The 13,987-nt window shown below is 43.3% G+C and overlaps 1 protein-coding gene across 1 annotated transcript in view; it reads left to right on the top strand.

Annotated features, from left to right (window-relative positions):
* Positions 1 to 556: 556 nt before the first annotated feature.
* Positions 557 to 13,987, top strand: part of MED13L (mediator complex subunit 13L) — a 209,478-nt gene continuing 196,047 nt past the window's right edge. Inside the window, exon 1 of the mRNA XM_075516647.1 lies at positions 557 to 1,541. Coding sequence (XP_075372762.1) covers positions 1,470 to 1,541 — 72 coding nt within the window. The 5' untranslated portion in view covers positions 557 to 1,469. The remainder of the gene's footprint in view (positions 1,542 to 13,987) is intronic.

Genomic DNA, 13,987 nt, shown 5'->3' on the forward strand with positions numbered 1-13,987 from the left:
TTTGAGAGCTCGCAGGTGCTGCGGCAAGACCCGTCGGATGTTTGGCGGTGGCGAACTGCAGCGAGCAACGGAGGGAGCGGCGTCGGGCACGGCCGGCGGCTCCGCCGCTCCCGCACCCGCCCCGAACAACTTCTTTTAGGCAACGTTTTCCGGCGGCGGGTGCCTCTCGGCGCGAGGCGGCCGAGCCGCGGCGGGGACGGCAGGACAGCGCCGAGGGCAGGCGCGGCAGGGAAAGTTCGTCCCGTCCCGTCCCGTCCCGTCCCAAGAGGCGGAGGGCGGGACCGGCTCGCCGGCAGCGCCGCCTCCGGCGGCACCCGGGAGCGGCGCACCTCGCCGTGCCGGCCCGGTCCCGCCGGCCGCCGCGGCCTCCCCCGGCGCCGCCGCAGCGCCCGCCCCCGCCCCGCTCCCGCGCGCCCCCAGCGGCCCGGCGGGCGCCGCGGCGGCGGAGGGAGGGGCCGGGGGGAGCCCCGGCGCCGGGCCCCCGCCCTCCGGCGCGCGTCACGTGGGGCGGCGGCGGCCAATGGCGAGGCGAGCTGCGGCTGGCGGCCGCCATTGCTGTCAGAGTGGAGAGAGGCAGAGGCGAGTGTGTGAGGAGGAGCGGGTGAGCGGGGCCGCTGGGCGGGCAGCGCCAGGCGGAGGGGGGCGAGGACGGGCAGGGACAGTGCTCCCTCTCTGGGCCGGGGCTGCCGCCCGCCGCCCGCAGCACCGGGAGCCCCGCGCGGAGCGTAAACAAGGCGGCGGCAGCGGCGGCAGGAGGAGGAGGAAAACACCATCCACCCACGGCCAGCGGCGGCAGCAGCGAGGGGCGGCCGGGCGGGGAGGGGAGGGGACACGGCCTCCGCCGGCACGCGAGACAGCGCCCCCCGCCCGCCGCCGCCGCCACTGCCCGGGGCCGGGACCCTCCCCCGCCCCGCCCGGCCCGTGTCCCGCAGGGGCCGCCGCCGGGCCGCGGGAGGAGACCCTCCCCTCTCCGTCCCCTCCGCCCTTCGCCTCAACGTGTGCCCTGGCCGGGGGGGGGCCAGACCTGGACGCGGAAGGAGGGCCCCGGGCCCCCCCCCCCTTCTTCTCTTCGCCCCGGCGGTGCTGAGGCGGCCTGGAGGACCGGAGGAGGCTTCGCCCCCCGCCGCTGCGTGCTGAGGCGCTTGGACGGAGACGCCCCCGCGCCCCGCCGGAGAGGGCCCCCGCCGGGCCGGGCCGCGCGGCTTGAGGATTACCCGCCCGGGGACGGGTAGAGAGGATCGCGCCCGCCCCGTCCGCGGCGCCCGCCCGGCGGCCGGGCCGCCCCCCCCCGCCCGCGGCGCGCCCCCTGCCGGCCGCGCTCCCCCGCTCCGCGCGGGCCGCCCGCGGCGAGGGGCCGGACCGCGGCTGCCGCCCCGGCCGGCACCGAGGAGTGCCTGCTGCTTCTCCCCCCCCGCCGGGCCCGTCTCCTCAGACATGCCCCGCTCTGGCGGCCGGGCTCGCCGAGGATCATGACTGCAGCGGCGAACTGGGTGGCGAACGGGGCCAGCCTGGAGGACTGTCACTCGAACCTCTTCTCGCTGGTGAGTGCCCGGGGGCGGGGAACGGCGGCTCCGGCCGCGGCTTAAACGGGCGCTCCGCTGCGCGGCAAGTTTGCCGGTTGGGTGCAGCTGCCAGGGGCTTTATAGTCAGGGCCCGTGGGGCTGCTCCTCCGCTGGCCCCTCCCCCGGCCCGGCTCCCCGTGTTTATTTTGCTCTTTAACGTGGTTTGCTGCGAGTGTGTGTATTGCTCTCACAGCTGTGCTCCTCTGAATAGGAGAGCGTAGAGGCAACGGATTGTGTGTCCCCTGCCTGCGCTGTCTGCATGTGCGACCATCTTCTCTGGTAAACAGTCTTTTCTCCCCGCCTCCCTTGGCACTCCGTGCCCTGTGTGCTTTGTGCCTACCAAACTGTGGGGTTTTTCTCTCCTTTCACAATGACAAACGCCATTTCAGCAGCAGCAGCAGCAAACAGTCATGTAGTGTGATTGCCTGTCGGACTTACGCTCTGGGCTCTTGTGACTACATGTCAGCTGTTGTTACAGCGTGGTCTCCTCTTTGCATAGAACGTGATTGGGGCAAGAGGTAAAAAAAAAAAAAAAAAACCCCAAACCTTGTAATTTTTTCTTCTCTGAAGAAGAACAGTGGCTGAAAATGTAGTATGCTGGATAGCTTGTTTACCTAGATGCTGTCTACCTGTCTTACTGGTAGTTGACAACTTCCTACTCATGTTGTCTGGTTTAATGTTGCAGAAATTATGGTATCGGTTTTGGCTAGCTACAGATTTGTAATTTAAATTTAAAACAAGAAAACAATTTGTTTCTGTGTAAGGGCAAAGTCATTTGGAAATACCTTGCTTTATTTTACCTGACACATACAGGAACATTATCCCTTCTGGCTGGGCAACAGCTGAGTGAGAAGGAGGACTATTCGATCATCAAGAGCCTTCTAGTGCTATCAGGGATAACGTCGGAGGGAAGGAGGGACTGTTTTAGTGCATGGTATGGTACAGCTAAAACAAAAACTTGTAATGCAAGTTTGAGGATAGCATGTGCGAAAGATTTATGGTAGATACCCTTTCCCTGCATCAGAGCTCTTCCAGAATTGGAGGTGGGTGCACGTGTTGTTCTAATAGAAAGGAAGAGATTGTTGTTAGCTCTCTTACAGGAATTAAGGGGAAAAAAAGAAAATTAAATAGAAATGCAAATGAGCAAGCTCTTTTTTAATGTTTTTTACCTTTTATTGCTGTATGTTCGTTATTTTGCCTCTGTTTTTCTTTTTTTTTAATGTATGTATGTTTGTTTTTTATTTTGCTCATACCTATTAAGAATCTGGGACAAGAGCCGTAGTCGCTTATGCTGCTAGGATACTGGCCCAGAGATTCTTCTGTGAGAATAAATGCAATTCTTACTTTGACTTTTTATTGAACTGTTACGTTATATAAGTTTGTATCTATGCTTCTGTTTGATAGCATTCTCTGATATTTATAAATATATAGCAGTGCTATGTGTATCGAGATGCAGGAATTGTCATGGTGATTTTGAATACTCTGCTCTTGCCCAGTAAGAAAAATAAAACGGTAAGCATGAAGGAGGCAACCGTATCTGACTAAGAGCAAGGTAGTGAATGGTTTGCCCTTTACAGAAAGAGAGTTGTGAAGTCCCCATTTATTAATGGAGAATGGAGTAGTGTGTTTTTGAGAAGCGTAACTTTTCATGTAGTTGCAATCTGCAAATCTGTCACTGGTAAAAAAATTGTTGGCATGCAATTAGCATAAGTATAAGTTAATTCATAGTTATTGTGGTTTGGTCTCTTCTTCCCCCGCGCCCCCTTACTAGACTAGGGAAATGTTAAATTTTAAATGGGTGTGTAACATCATTGACATAAGTTTAGCAAAATTCTTTTGCGAGTGGGTTTAATAATAGTAATAGAGTTTAATGTGCAACCCTTTAATCTCCCCTGTAATTTTGTGGGAGCTATCCATACTTGTAATGTGGTGGTATGTATGAAACTGCAACATTTTTATTGTTTTCTGGCTCTACTTGCAAAAAAAAATTCCAATAAAGTAGGTTTTTTTTTTTTTTTTAATATAGCGTATATACAAACACACAGTAACTATTAGGGTGATTTATTTTAAATTGTATTAGTATTTGTTAGGATTTATGTTTCAGTGAAAGATATTGAGAAAGGAAACACTGACTGGAAATATGTGGCCAACACCATTGACCCTTTAACCTCATATTGTCATATTCATTTCAAAATTTATGAAGTGTTAAAGCTACAGTAGTCTGGATTACTAATTAGAGAAACTTTTGCTAATCATTTGCTTTTTCAGTGCAACAGAACAAAAACATGCACAAACTAAATCAACTGTTGATGGGAATTCATTCATTCTTTAGGAGTGACGTGGATTACAAATCTTTTCCTAAACTGATTCTGCTATTAGAAGTTGACAATTACTTTTTTTTATCACGGGCTTTGTTTTGGGTGTGACTCAAAAAGATATGTTCTGGACTGGAGAATTACAGTTCTGAAGTAGTTATAATCTACTGTGATTCTATTTGTTTATGTTTAAATAATATTGCTTCCCACAAACTTTTGTTTTGTTTGAGAAGGAACGCTATCTCCCCACCCTAGAGAAGCCAGAGCTCTGTGGTGAGTCTGGTTGCTATAGTGGATTCAGGTTGGTTTAACAGTTCATGATTTCTAACTTATTTTTTTCTGTTGCCTGTAGACAGTCTCTAGAGAGAGGTTAGGTACCGCTGTTTCTTCTGAATCTTTTTACGGAAAATATTTTCGAAAAGCTTTTTAGTAACTGATTTATCAGTTATCTCTTTTGTCTGTGATGTCCAGAAAGTATAGAGGTCTTTACTGTTCTTAGCTCAGAATATTTCACGTGAGGGGAAGGCACAGCCTTAAGTTAAGGTTTTAAAGTTACCTTTGAATATCCAGATGCTGAGTGTGATCTCAGGCTTGCATAGTTGGGTTTCATGAAGTGTCCCTCTGGACTTAGTGACGCAAAGGGCTGTTGTCTGTATTGTGTATTGCTCTACAATGAAACAGGAATCCAGTGCGGTTCTAGAAAATGGGTTAATGTTTGTATGCTCTGTCAGGCAAAAACCCCTGCAAACGACCTACACAAAGAAATCTAGAATTTTATTGTAAATGTAAAGCATTTCTTAGTAAGATGATATAACGGCCAAGTTTACTTATTTGTCATCAGAATACACCTCAGATAAACTTGTTTATACTGGTATACACAGCAGATTGATAGGCTTGTTCATTAAAAAATACACTTTCTGTCTGAAATTGCTATGTTTCTAGCACAGCAGTAGAAGAAATTGTATTTATCTGAACTCTGTTTTTGCAGTAGTCAAAATGTCTGCTGCTGCTTCTGAAAAACAATGTCTGTTTATCAAAACAGGATTTAATAAGCAGTTGTTAAGGGCCAGTTTATTTAAATACTAATTAAGAGTTGTCTAATAACTATTTAGAGACAAAATGTTCTGAGGTAGTATGCTTTGTATTAAAACTTCAGACCCAGCTGGCAAACAGTCTTCCTATGAATAATCCTTAAATCATAAACTCAGTCTTACTGAAATGAATTTGATTTTTCCTGTGAGTAAGGGTTAATCATATGACGGGGAGGGCTTGCATGAAGTATGAAGATGTTTCCTCAACTGTCTGGCTTAGCCGCCATGGTGGATCCAAAGTCAGTCTCTGAAAATTGGGATGAAGTGGCATAACGTTTCATATGCAGAAGCTGGAAAAAGAGTACAGCAAAGGGTGTCAGGAATGACCTAAAACTTGGAGTAGCTTTCATGTAGTGAAAGATTAGATGCTGTAGGAGTAGGGGTCTTCAGCCTGGAAAAGACATGGCTGTGTTCTTGGAAAGTGAGACCTATTTATAGAGGACTTCATAGAAGCTGGTATGGAAGATGTCGTGAGTACTTGTTTAAATGCATTCTTACAGAAACCTGCTGCCAGAAAGGTCAAGTTAGTAGGAATTGTGTCTTTGTTCCAGTTAGTGTTCAAAGGCAAATTTACAAACTGTAAAGGTCATTGCTGCCGTTGCTTTTTTCAGTTCGCAAACAGGAACAGAAGTTGTTGCCTGCCATCAGTGAGTTTTGTTGCTGTTTTCATAATGAAACTGAAAGGGGTCAAAGAAATCTGAGATGGTGTTTGAATTATTTTCTTAAAGGTTTTTCATGGCATCAGAAAGTGAAGATCAGGAATGCAGAGATTGCTGGTGAGGTACTCTCTGGTGTTGCATAATTGTCAGTAAAGGACTTCATAGTAGATGGGTGATTGCCCAACCAAATCCATAAGTAGTTGTAAATTAACTGGTAGTTGTTCTTGCTTATTGTATTATCATAAATGCCGTGCTCCAAGCAGTAGGCTGTTATTTTGGCATGCGGAATGTTACATCACTACATGGTAGCTATCTTCCTTGTTTGAAATTTTATGTAGATGTGAATTTACGTGTATATATATTTAAGAAATAGAATTAACCTCTCAAGTTTTTCAAAAGTATTTGATTCTTTAGTTATCTTTATCCTGAATTTTATTAGGTAACAAGATAGAAGTAGAAACATTACATTAGGAAGGTTGTTGACTTCCTGCTAATAAAAGATTATTTCAGGTTTTAAATCACTTCAGCGGTAGGCTTTTATTATGTCCTGTCAGAGCATTCGACATTTTAATGGTATCTACTATGGTGTGAGTTTGAAGAAAAGGGACCCAGATTTGCAGAGGGACTGGGATGGAGCGACAGTCAGTTAGCTTGCCCAGCTTTGGGAGCGGAATTAATGAACCTGTGTTAGGTAACTCACCTCTTCTGAATGTTGCACAAAGAAGATCGGGTGCGCAGGAGTGACATTTGCAGTTTGGGACAAAGCGTGCCAAAGAATTACAAGCTAGCCGCTAAGAAATATTTGAGTGAGGTTTTCTTGAAATGCTGATTATCTTCTGAATGTACACCTGTACTGGGGCTGTGAATCCTTCAATGACTGTGTTCTCATTTTGGTGACAATGCGAGTCCTTTGGTCAGACGGCTATTGCGAACATCAACGTGATTAAGAAAATACTCAAATATTAGGCTGATGCATTAAAAAAAAATCCTAGGTAACTACATCTTAAGAATCATAATTTTCACTTGCTGTAATACTGTCTGAAAATACATATTTCTGGATTTTTCTACATAATTAGTGCAGTATTGACATCATGACCCCAGTTCGCAAAACCCCCAGATTAATTTGATCTTGAATTTTTTTCCCCTTCTGCTTCTGAGAGCACTTCCTCAGGTGAAAGACAGAAAAGAAGGAACTCTTTAATCCTATGTGTAGACTTTTCTTCTATTATTTTCCTTCTTGACAATGCAATTCTTTTGAAAAAAATCTAAAGAAGCTGAAATTTTTGAACTTCAGTGGAAAAAAAATTGTGGTGCATATGAGATGTATCTGCTGAATATGTTAACTTGGTTCACTTTGGTCACTTGATGAAGAAGGAATTTTTATGGGTTTTGTTTTCATTTTTTAATCTCTATTCAAAAACATTGTGCCTTGGTAAAGGGGTGTGTGTGTGCAGATGCACTGCTTTTTAAATACCTAAAAAATATCAGTGTTACTGGAATGTTATACCTTGTATTAAGTTGAACATCTCTGCGTGTTTGAAGCTTTCTGTTTACTGGACGAGAATGCTTAACCTGTTGTTGTCTCCGCTTTTCCTTGGTCACTATAGGGAATTACACCCACCCCCCCCAGCCTTCACTTTTACATCCTTAGTTACGGCAGCATCCTTTTATCAGGGTTTGACTAAAGCATCCCTGCTCATACCAAGAATGCTGCTACAAATTTTCTCTCGCATGCTGTGACTGGGACCACGTTGCACCTTTCTGCATTCTTTCATTGTCTTCTCCTGCTGTTACACCTCCTCAAAGTTACTGTGCTTTCACTTCCACAGCCTATTCCTTCTCTGCCTTTTATTTTTCATTCAGTACTGACTGACTCCTGACTCGTAATATACGCCAGGATCACCAAATTATTATCAATTAGTATCTTTTGGGGTTTTTTTCTCTTTGTTCCTTTGTATTTGTGGAAGGTTACCAGTTGATGTCCACAGGCTTATGACATTGCTGTCCTACAAACCCTTTTCTTAAACTTGTTTGTGGGATTCTACAGACAACCTAATAACGCTGAATAGGTGGTTGGTCTTTTCAGACTGTTGCCTTTAAGGCTGACAAGTATAGTTTTATATTCTTTCAAGTCTGTGTGTATTCATTTACTGTTCTGTGGGTGAGTAGTGCACTTTTTTGTGTAGAGTGTAGCACAGTGGGATTTGCGACTTGTTGGTGCCATAGTAACACAAATAATATGAAAAAATACTGCTCTGACTAGAAGCAAGCTTATTTTAGTATTATCTTGCCAGTTTTAAAAGTGCACAAGTGTTTTCAACAGAGATCCCAAATCAAATCCGGAAGATTTGTTTATACGGAGTATGTATTTACATGGGGGCATCCTTCTTCCTCAGACCAAGCTTTTGTACCGCATTCATTTTAAGTTCTAAGTGTTGCCTTAAAAATAGGTCCTCTTTTCATGAGATTCCCCGACATCAAGTGGTGGTTTCAAAGAGAAACCAGCTAATAAAAATATTCTGCTCTAACAGACCTCAAAATGTTACTAAAACATTGTGTTAGATTCCCTCTGCAGACAGTTGTGAAGTACATACCACAGGGATAACAGGCCCATGTTACCAAGAATGACAGCTTGCATTGTTTCCTGCTGTGGCTTCAGCTAGTGATGCAGTCTTGCATTAGTATGATTGCTATACTGTAAAATGATAATGACATCTGAACATAAACCACTTTGATACCATATAGTAAGTTTAATTTTTCAGATCGAGAGGGTTCTTAGCATTTTACTTAGGAAGATGATGGCTGTTTTTTAGTATCTCACAAATCTAAAAGGTTTAAGCAGTCTTTCCTTTGGCTTTTGCTAGGAATTTTGATTGTTTCAATAAATCCTGACTCTCACTTCCTACCTCAGTCTGTTAAAAAATGTTATTTCTCATTGAGTCATGTGTGGCTTAATTCACTTTCCTGAGCAGAATTGCAATAGTACATATGGAAATGTGACTTCAGCGGCATTCTGTCTTTTGTTTCTTTGAGACAGGAAATTTTATCGTGTGTTGCTGTTGTATAATGTGCCCCTAGGCAATATTTATGTTTGTGACTAACACAGATGAGCTCAAACATACACAAAGACCTTGTCCCTATACTAAGGAATGTATTAAGTTAATCGTTCTTTAGTATGAAAAATTTCCTTAGTAGAAAAGGGAGAAAAATGGACAGTCTTCTAAAAATAATTTTTACTATAAGGTATGACAAGCTTATTTCTGTATCACTTCTCATCAGGCACTTACCTCTGCTTTCTCTAGTCACTACGGTGTTGCACTGTAGTGTAGTGTACTGTTCTTGTTTATGAAAATAAAATAATACTAATTACAGAATAAAAGGTGTGTTTTCCTCTCATTTTTCTCCCTCCTTCTTTACTCTTCTTCCATGCCTTGGTGACCCCAAAAGCATTCATAAGCTCACACGTAAGCCTGGATCAGGGAACTGACCTAGTGAAAAACTTTTCCCCCTTCTCACTCCCTAGCCAGCTCTGTGTACCTCTTATTCGTCCGTCTCTCCCCACCAAGTTTTGGCAGCGGCATGGATTGAAGCAAGATCAAAGTGGCTGAGTAACCACAGTCTGTGTCTTAGAGAAGGGAATTTAAAGCTTGTTCAGTAAAACTTTATTTAATTCATCTTTTAGTTTTAAAAGAGCTATGCTGTGGTCAGTACTTTGTTGTTGCCTATTCTTATAGCTGCATATCTGCCCATAAAATACAGTATTTTGTGAGAACAGAGGATTGAAAACAAAATTTAGAGGAAAACTGTTCTGTACCTACTGACCAGGCATTGGCAACCTTCTGTTTTTTGGTAATGATGCATTCATAGCTAACAGCTATGAGATGTAAGTTTCAGAATGCATTGGTTTGTTACAGTATAAAACCATGACTTTTTTTCTTATTGGAGTCTCTGGTTTACTAGCAAGTTTTCAAATCTAGTCTAGTGTACCTGCAGTCTCTTAGTGCAAGGTTTTTATGAATTTCTGTTCATGCATGTCCACAATATTACTGAATTTGTAGGCACTTCTGGGCGAGTTATAAAATCCATTCCAGGAACATCTTGTAGTGACTGTGTCAAGTATTTTTATAAAAAAATAATTTCTTTGCTGACAGAGTTAGGTTAATTGGTTAAATTACTTTATTCTGAATTTGCTGGTTTCATTTTTAGCCCGGTATTTCTGGTTATTTAATTTTGCTTGTGTATTTTAATAAAATTTTGAGTTGAGTTCTCTGTGAATTTCCAGAATTGCCTTCTGGCAGGAGTTGCTGGATTCTTGTCTTTGCAGGAATGCCAGTAAGAAAGATGGCAAAATGAATCTACATGACCAGTCATGTAGTGGATTTATTTACTTCTTTCTATATTAAGGAAGATTCATACGAAAGAATTGTAAGGTGGTGGTTTTTTAAAGGGCTAAGGGATTTTGGCAGACTGCCTAACAATTTGAGCTTTATTTGATGTCACTGGTGAAGACAATGTTGAAGTTAAAGAACCGGGCTGTCTGATTGTCTTTCTGCACTGTTACTGCCTTCCTAGCCCGGAGCCAGGAATCTGGGCCAGGGCCCATCTGGGCAGGCAGCGTAGTTTGCTTTGCAGGTCAGTGAGGGACACGTGTGTAAAACGGCTATGTGAGCTGTTGTTGGTATTCACTAAGCAGTTCTGCTTAGATGTGGTGGACAAAAACATTCTAGTTCTGAGCTCTTAAATACAGTTTTTTGTATAAGGGAAGAAAAGGAGCTGCATTCTTTAAGTCACTGTGCCAAAGCTTACTCTACTTGGGCTGTAACTTCCTCCAGCCTGCTGCCGCCCCCCCCCCCCCCCCTTTTTTTTTTCTGTCCATATGTCAGATTACTTGGTTTGGGAAACATCTGATAGTCCATTGTATGACTCTGATGTTTGACATTTCCTTCCTCCTTCAGTTAAAAAGAAAATATAAAAAAAAGTTGGGGGAGGAGAGAAGATTCCTTCATTTACTTGCAGATTTGCTTTTGTAATCTCTTTTCATGTGCTGGACTACTTTTCTGTAAGAGGGGATTTTTTTAATTTGGAAAATGGGCAGTTACTTAGTTCCGATTCTGCCTTTTTGAAGGGGACTTGCAAACCTAATCACCCTATCTTAGAATGAGGGAGAGATTCTTTGGCTAGCAAGTTGCATATTTGTTTTCTTTCTTTTCTGTGTGATCTGAAGTGTGCGGTGGTAGTTTTCATTTTATTATCTGTTCTCAACCATCTACTCAGAAGTTAAAATATAATTGATTCCCTTTTGTAAAGAAACTGGCTAAAGTGTTACGGAACTCAGAGGTACCTTTTAGTGTGCTCTGTCAAATAGTGTCTGTAACCTGACCTGCTGGGTAGTTCACTACCTAAACTTAGGGTTTGTTAAAATGAAAAGAATGTATTCATTTCGTTCTGTCTTTTGTCTTGGAGATGGCATTTTGCTTCCAGGCATTGAATGCTTCCATTGCATACAGCCTACACTGGTAGACATTCAGTTCTGACGTGGGTAAACTTCATTCCACTTCTTCCCCTCTTCTCCATAAAAACACCCAAAACAAATCAAACCCCACCATGTCTTTTTTTTTTTTAAATGCTTTTGTCTGTCTTGGCTTTATTGGGTAGGTATGTTCTCCAAGTACATGGATAGGTTTTGTTTAGTAGCGTCCTGTGAAACCTAGATTCCTACCTATTCAGTACCTGTTTTGCTGTTCAGATTGGCTTTTCCGTTTCCCTTTCTCATGGTTGGTGGTGAGACTCTAGCATGACAACTTCCCTTTTCATCTATCTGTATTGGTGCAAAAGCCAGTCAGGAGGAGTGTGTGGAAGTGCATGCCTGTGTGAGCTTCAGTCACACGCTGACCTCAGAAGATGTTGCTGCCATCTTTCAGTTTCCTTTTATTTTTGTGTCTTGAATAATTTTGACTCGAAAGCATCTTTTCAAGTAATGGCTAAATCTCAGCCCTTTGGCTTCCAGCCATGGTTATCACATTATCCTTTTACATCTCTGTCTGATGAACTTAGTTACAGCCTTTACAGTGGAACAGAGCTGATGAGCCAGGCGCCAGCTTGGAACCGTGTACTGAGATTTGCTGAATCAGTTAAGGGACTGGAGATTTGCTTACCAAAGCCATTCACTGAAGGTGAAAGATGTTGATGTAAAGGTCTTCTCTCAAAAATTCCTTCTTTTGTTCGTTGTTGTTGTTTTATAATTAACTTTTTCAAGAGTTGCTGGAGTTGGTCCTGAATGACTATTACTGTTTTATTGATGGACATTTGGTACTGACTCGAGGATGGCAGGTCTGAGAGCTATTTTGAGGGTGATCATTGATGCTGCTCCTCCTGTGCTGATAAAGATTTCAAAGATGCCAGTATGGTACCTGGCTAAACGACACGGCGGGGGGAGCAGCTTTGTTGAATCAGAACAAAAGTCCATCAAAGTGTCCTGTCTCAATGGTGACCAGTGGTTGTTTGGCCGGCTGGATTTAATGAAGCGTTGTGTTGGTGCTTATCACTTTAACAGCTGCTATGTTGTCAGTGACAGCAACCTGTATTACATGGCTTTTTGTATTTGGGACGTTGCCTAGAGGCTTGCTATAGCCGCTTGTCACGATGCTGCAGTTTTTCTGGGAGAAGAACAGGGGACCCAAAAAATCTGCTGCGGAAGTGCGCTTCCCCCTGTAAACATTAGGAGTTACCTGGAGAAGGATATAAGAGTAGGTCAAGGATGTAGTAATACTTCCCTTGAATAATCTCCCAGTCTCTCTATATATTTGGTTGAGAGATCTCTTGAACCAGGTAGATACTTAATAGACAATTTTTAAACTGGTACCTAAGTTTTTATCCTGACACAAAAAATTCAGCCATCTCCTTTTTGTTTGTGTCTCCATTCTGCTAATTTAATTTGATACCTGGAAGACACAACCAGCAGCTGTTCTCTAGAGACCCTCATAATTTCCCTCTTTAGATCAAACAGTCTTAATCCTTGAATGCTTTTTGTTGTATGGGATATATACTTTTTGAACATTCTTGTAACTTTTCTGTTTTCTCTGCTTTTTGATGTGGGGAAGCAACAACTGCAGTTAGCGATGAAGGTGCAGAGCTACATGTGAATCATGATGGTCTAACGATTTCTATGTCACCTTCTGTTTCTTTGGTAAGAATTTGTAACATTTGGTTTTGGTTTGCCAACCCGTTTTTGCAGTGGACTCTAGAAAGATACTGTTTCTCTTTCAGTATGTCAGCGTGCACTCATTTTCCTTCCTTCTGCTGTGTTTTATTTTAGTCTTTCACTTTAGTATTTAACCTTGAAATCCTGTGATGGTTGGGATACATACCAGCAATTTGGGCCCTTTTATCAGGTTACTCTTTCTTTTATGCTTGCCACTCAAAACTTCTTTGTTGGTAGCTTCTGCATCTGCCAGAACTGCTGAAATTTGAGCATTAATATTGGAGTCCTTTTATATTTTCCACTGGGAAAGATGGTATTTAGTTGCTACCTGAAATTCCTTTTGAGACTAGTCTGACTTTTGTTTCTTTGAAACAATCTACTAATCTTCCTGGCTGCCTCCTCTCTCACATAGGCACAATCACACTGACATCTAGGAGAGGGACGAAAAAATACCTCATTTCTGTCAGTGCTGTTTACTTCTTAGGCATAACAGCTTATGCTATTAGTTTGTGGCTTTTAATAATGGTATATGTGGACTCTCTTATTTTAGAAGTATCTTGGTTTTCTGGTCCTTGATACTATGATATAGTATCTCAAATGTCCCCAGGTACAGAAGTCCATCAGGAAGATATCTGGTAATAGGATTTTGGTTACAGCTAAATCCTTCACTGAGACTCGGCAAAGATAAAAGATGACATACAAATGCCCTGACACTGTTGCTTGTCACAAACAGCTCTGAAGTAGTAGCATTTAGATAATCTGTTCCAGGGGGTATGAAGGAAGAGGGCAGCATGGTATGGAGCGAAGAGATTTATTCAGCAGAAAGCCATTTTGGGCACACGTGCTGCATGCAGTGGTGCGTTCAGTTTCTTGCTGGTGTTAAGAGCAAATGAACAACAACAGCAGCAACAAAAAAGGTTTTTTGTTTTTTTTGGGTTTTTTTTTTTTTCATCCTTCACTTTTAAAAGATTGTTAGTAGCTGTCCTTTATCCTTTTTTTCCAGCCACTTGACTGTGTGCTTATACAGGGAAAGGATTAGAGTCAGACCTGTCATTCTGCTGTTGATTAGTTGCATATTAAGAAGAATAATGCTCAACTCAGCTGACCATTCAGCCCTTTGAAACCCTAAACATGGTATGGTTTTTCTGTTGGCCATGTG

The sequence above is a fragment of the Mycteria americana genome, chromosome 13, assembly GCF_035582795.1.
Source record: "Mycteria americana isolate JAX WOST 10 ecotype Jacksonville Zoo and Gardens chromosome 13, USCA_MyAme_1.0, whole genome shotgun sequence".
In the NCBI taxonomy this organism is placed as follows: domain Eukaryota; kingdom Metazoa; phylum Chordata; class Aves; order Ciconiiformes; family Ciconiidae; genus Mycteria; species Mycteria americana.